Source organism: Malus sylvestris, chromosome 2 (genome assembly GCF_916048215.2).
Source record: "Malus sylvestris chromosome 2, drMalSylv7.2, whole genome shotgun sequence".
Classification (NCBI taxonomy): domain Eukaryota; kingdom Viridiplantae; phylum Streptophyta; class Magnoliopsida; order Rosales; family Rosaceae; genus Malus; species Malus sylvestris.
Window position 1 is genome coordinate 11,202,804 of NC_062261.1, and position 5,937 is coordinate 11,208,740.

General features: G+C 40.5%; 1 protein-coding gene across 1 annotated transcript; it reads right to left on the bottom strand.

Moving 5' to 3' along the window:
• Positions 1–245: 245 nt before the first annotated feature.
• Positions 246–2,805, bottom strand: LOC126604949 (SCARECROW-LIKE protein 7-like). The gene is made up of 2 exons (XM_050272282.1): positions 2,659–2,805; positions 246–2,533 (listed from the first exon to the last, which is right to left on the bottom strand). Exon 2 carries the CDS (start codon positions 2,504–2,506, stop codon positions 692–694), a length of 1,815 nt encoding a protein of 604 aa, XP_050128239.1. The 5' UTR covers positions 2,507–2,533; positions 2,659–2,805; the 3' UTR covers positions 246–691.
• Between the last annotated feature and the right edge of the window lie 3,132 nt (positions 2,806–5,937).

A 5,937-nucleotide genomic window follows, 5' to 3' on the forward strand; every position in this document is an offset into this window, starting at 1 on the left:
ACTCCCGGTTCAAACTTGTCCACTGATATGTTCCTTGTTTTTTAAGTCCTAGGAAAAATTAAACATGTCCGTTATATTTTAAAACAATAAAACACGTGTTAAATATTATTGAACGAATTAAAAAAAATAAATACTAGTGTCCAAGTATGATTAGTTGTTATTTTCCAGTCTTGAATTGACTTGAATTGAATAAATTAAACGGGTCCAAAACGAGAAAACGAGAGTGAAAATCACTACTCAAAGAATTAAGCTGAAATTAAATAGCAACTAAACTCAATATCAAGATTCAAATTTACAAACAGAATTACAGAGAACAAAGGGGGCCGAACCCTTTTACCCTTTCATTTCAATGCCCTTTTTTTTCTTCTTTACAATTAGTCATATTTCATAGTTTTAAACGTCAAACCTGTAAGAAAAGCCCCAACCAAGAAGCCAAAAAACAGAGGAAGTTGAAAAAACCTAGGAACCAAACTACGAAATTAACAAGCAATTTGCCACCCAACAAGCTCAAAATTAACACTGATGGTAACTACTAACTGTTAGGGTTTTCACTAAGGCAGGGTCTTGAGTTCCATCTCTGATTTCCGTCAATGGCTGTCAATGGCGTACTGAAACTAACAGGCTCCAGCCCAGAACAAAAAAGACCTGGCGAAAACCCGATAACCCGATTTCGATATCGAAGCAAAACCCATTAACGCCATGAAGAAACCGTGAACAGAGGAACTTCATTCCAGGACAAAGAGAGAAACCCAGGTGGAGATTCACTTAGAGAATACAAAGAACTGTAGTTGTAGTTCCAGAGCAGGATTTTCGCTTGGCTGACGGAGTAATGGCTGAGGGCTACCGGCTCAAAGCCGGAGCATTCCATCAGATACTTCCACTGCTCTTTGTCTTCGAACCGTTCTCTTTTGGTTCCCGGTTGCTCCGGCCCGACCAAGCTGCCAATTCGTCGACCCAGCAAAAGCCTCTCCACTTTCAGCCGCTCCGGTGAGTCTCGGATCATGTTCGGCTCCAACGATTCGAACAGCGCAGCGTAATACTTCAATGCGTTCTTGAACCGGCTGGCAAACCCGACCCGGTTCAAATTCGCTTCGTACTCGCCCAAAGTCACAATCTGTGGGTTCAGAGACTTCGCCAGCTTCAGAGCCGATTGAACTGCTGTTGGTTTCTCGTCAAGCAGGTTGTACAATTGGAGCACCAAGTTCACAGCCAAGGCCTCGTCCGGGTCCACCCGAACGCACGATTCGTCAAGCTGGTGAACCGGAGTCAGAATCGGTTCGAACTCGAAGTTGAGCTCCAGAAGCTTCGCGAACTCTCGGAGTCGATTTCCAGTAGCAATTAGCGAGGCCGCCGGAGAATCCCCAAGAGAAGGAGCGGGTATGCCAGAGATCCGAATACTGACTGGTTTTCCGGTGGACCGGGTCGCGAGAGCCTGCAGCAGTGCCGCCCATTGGACCCCTTGGACGATTCCGAAGTCGACTATGTGGAGCTTGGTAGCTCTCTCCGTCGCTTCGAGTATCGCTTGGTTCGCCGTTAAATGGGCGAACTTGGAATACGGGCATGCGTCGTTCAGGGCCTTGTACGACAGCGTGAAGTCCTCGCAAGGAGTGTCGTGCGCAGTCGTAAAGCTCTTCTCTGATTGCAGAAACGACACTCTATTTTGCAGCGCTTCTGCGAAGTAAAAGGCGACTCTTTGAGTTGGATCTCCGTGGTCCGAGATCGATTCCCTGAGTCGAACCAGAGACTTGACGGCGCCGTCGGGGTCGGACTCGGCGAGCCTGGCGCAGTCGAGGAGGGCTTTTAGCAGCGGCGGTTCTGACTCGATCTCGGGCGACCTTAACGACACTCCGACGGCGTCGTTTTGGAGTGACTGAGGGTCGGTTGATTTGGACTCCTTAACCGAAACCTGGTGTAGTTGCTGTGGCAGCGGTGAAGTCCACGCTGGCAATTGGTTCTGGGTCTCGGAGAATATGACTCGGTTGAGATCTGACGGCGGAGAACAGGGATTGCTGAGTCGACTCGGGCAGTGGGGTCGAAACGGATCGGCGCCGTAGAGACCGAAATCAGAATTGCTCCCCTGCCACGTGTCGCAAGCAGAAGGCAGGTTGGAACTATCCGTTGAATCCCCACCGCCTATTATGCTATCCATCCACTCGTCCGAGTCGAACTCGGCCGGGCCACCGCCGCCCAAATCCGAAAACCTAAACCCGGCGGAGTGGTGATCCAAGTTAGGAAACGGAAACCCAGGCTCCCCACCGGCGTCGGAACTTCCCGGAAGCTGAAACGGGTCTGAAAACCCCGACCCGGTCAACCCGAAGCCCAAATTGGGGCTTTGAGTGGGAGTGTGGTGGTTGTTGTTGGGCCATGGAGTGAGGGAGAAAGCACCGAGCGGCGGCTGGTGGTGATGGTGGCGCTGTTGCTGCTGCTGCTCCTGCTGCTGCTTCTGCTGGATGACTTGCTGGGCAATCGCCATTAGATTTCCACTGTCCGCGCACATATATGCCATTCTCCGGCCGAAAGGAACCGGAAATCACTGCACTCACATTACAAAAACAGAAACCCAGGATCAGAAAATAGCAGGAAAGTGAGTTCGAGTGCGAAAGATTGAAACTTTATAGAGTGCGAGTGGAAGTGAGAGGGACAGAGAGGAGTGCATACACAACACTAGAGGTCCAGAAACAACGGGTTCACAACTTGGTTTTTGCCGAGAGCTAGAGAGAAAGCGTGTGAGAGGGAGAAGAGTAAACTACAAAGTGTGAAGTGTGTAAAATGGCCTCGTTTATTCTTATTATTTGATTTTAAATATAACGAAGGAAAAGAGGACAAGCTAAAATCTCAAAGAGAGTATGTTAGATGGATCAATTTTCAGTTTATAGTTGTAAATTATAAGGAAAATTAATGGAAAAATGTTTGAAAACTTTAAGTTACAGCGATAAGAACAAAATAAATGGTGAAGTGAATAGTATTATGATTGACTTTTTAGTGTAAAAATATGGGGTTTTTTATTTTTTATTAAAGTAAATGGTACCAGGAACTTTTCGTTAAAGTTTTATAAATTATATGATATGTTATCAATAGAAAATAAATATATTTATGAATATTTAAATAATAATTTATTCAACAATCACATCATATAGTTTAAATAGATAGTCTCCTTAACATTTCCTACAACTTATAAGATACGGTTTACTACACTACAAACAGACGTTTATGATATTTCAGTGACATAAGACACTACAGTGAGGTAAACTTGTTAGATAAATGTATTTTCCCACTCAAAAAGTTGTTGGGGACCATATTTCCGTCTACTTCATAAACGATTTCTAATCAATTTCCTTGTTGGATTCATAAATATAAAAATTTAGAATTTCAGTATAGAAAAAAATATCGGAATTTGGGGCCTCCAATCCTGAAGTTCAAATTCATGTAAATGAGTGTCATTTCCAAATTTCTATAAGTGATAGTTCAAAAGTCAAAAATCCATATTCAAATTTCATTGTTCTTTTAAGTTAACTAACCAATAAAATTCACAAATTATAAAAAATAAAATTCTATCATTTTGAAAATCTTAAGTAATCTTAAATTTTCTCATTCACACTATAAGTTAAGGAATTTGAATTTAAATAATTAAACGATTGTTAATCTAATTTATTTTTCAAGTTATAATTATGTACGTTTCACGATCACTTAGACACAATTAAAGAAACATAAAAATACACCATAGATCAAGTAATTTTCTAGAGTGCCAATGGGTGTTATACTACCAACCTATTTCGTCACTTAATTTATATCGTTTAATCAAATTTAACCATCAAATATATTCAAAACACAAGACCTGTAGGTGCTTAACAAAAATTGAATCATCTTCAAAGTTGGGATTTTTGTTTAGAGTTCGGACAAATAATAAGATAATTATGTTAAATTAATTAATACTATGATACATAATTTACAGTTAAAAGCATAAACTCAAATTTTCCTGAAGCTTCTTTTTCGCTCATAAGCAGTGGCGAAGCTACGTGAGGGCGAGGAGTGGCGGCCGCCCCTCCCCTCGCTGGAAATCAAGCCCAGGAGTGGTGGTTCCGCCCCTCCGGTCTCGTCGAATGTGATGAAATTCCGTATGGTTTTCGGCCTTTTGGATGTCCCTGCTTTATCCCAGCACAGGCTGATCGTGTGCTCTCTTATTTTTCACAAAAAAAAAAACATAGGCCAAAGAAATGAGGAACGAACATTTTGCAGTTTCAGGAGAATGGAAAATAAGTTATGGAACTCTGGTTCTAATGAAGAAGAAGAGAAAGGAAGAAGAGAGAGACTTTCTCTCTCTCCCATCCCACCCCACGTGACCTTTCTTAATTACAATTTGTTTTTTTTTTAAATATTGGCCAATCAATTGGCACCACCTAACCTGCTTTGTTTTATTTTTTAATTATTGTCAGATTTTTATTTGACCACTCTTTTAATATTTTTTAAGCCATTTGTTTGACACTATTATTTATCTTAAAATTCATTATAAATTTATACGAGCTTCAAAAAATAATTTGTAAAATATTACGAACTCCTCATTATTTTATTTCTTTCTCTTCCCATCAAATTCAACAAAGTAATAAAGAAAATTTGTCAATATTTTTATATATTATATGTTTTATAATAAATATTTTTTGGATATTATAAGCTATATAATAAATAGACAATTATTTATACGGTATATAATAAATTTATTCAAATTTGCCTACGCCCTCGCCTAAGTGTAAAGTCATGTTCATTGCCTGATTAGAGCTTAGCATCTTTTAAAACTTTGCTAATTATACAATTAAGTAATAGGACGATACAACGAGAAACGGTGCTAAATCATCCTTCAAATAATATTGTTGTTCAAACCCTCCTTCGACTATTTTGAATAGTCCAAATCCTCTTTTGAATATTTCGGTTAGTGCAAATTCTCCTACGGGTAGTTCAAATAATCTTCTTGCAAATCCTAGACTTAAACCTCAAATGAATGTTCACATTTTTTGTGGACCCTAAATTTTTTAAATTTCGCCCCTCCTCCAGAGAATTCCTGGCTTCGCCACTGCTCATAAGAAAATAGATAGTCGTGACAAAGCCACACCTGATTCTTTTATAAAAGGAAATTTCTTTTCTTAAAGATGTGATTAAAATCCTTCCAAAATGGAAAGTTGTGGGACTTACCAAATTTAAAAAAGTAAAAGTGAAAATTAGAAATCATGAAGGAAAGGAAAACCCTGCCTGACGTGGCGGGCTTATGAGCATGGGACCCGGCTACTCAACAATAGCCTGTCACGAACGTCCACGTATTAAATTTATTTTTTTTGCTCCCGCCGTGTTCGGGTATGTGGGCCTTACAACTTACATGCCGCCACTCAATTACGAAACGGCGCGTCCGTGTCGCCGTCTAGGAATGACGTCACGGGGGCTGATCTTTTTGGGAAAGGGGTAAGCAAATCCTGACCGCCCGTTGGACTGACTTGCACAAAAACAGAAACGGTCTGCGAAACCTGTCAACTTCATTTCTTATTGCCCTATGTGCGTATCCTGTTGGCGCTTCGTACGACATCCAAGTGAAGGCAATTAGTGTCGTATGTAGTGCGCCACTGCCACCTGGGTGAAAAGTTATAATTTGAAGCGGTGGTGGCAGGTGCGTTTAGAGTACAGTTTTAATTGTTGATTAGATTAGATTAGATTAGATTAGATTTGGTCATTAGATTAATCTATCAGACTATCACCATCTTATTTATTACCTATTGCCTATTAGTAAAAAAGAAATTGAAATAAATGGTGTATGAAATGCTTCGGTTCTCATTGAATAAACAAGATTTTCCTAGTAAATTCCTTTCTTTAATGGGTTATCGAAAGATATGCAATTTGGGTAAGGTCAATTTGAATTCGTTATGGTCCCACCAATTTCAAACCCAATTGTTATAA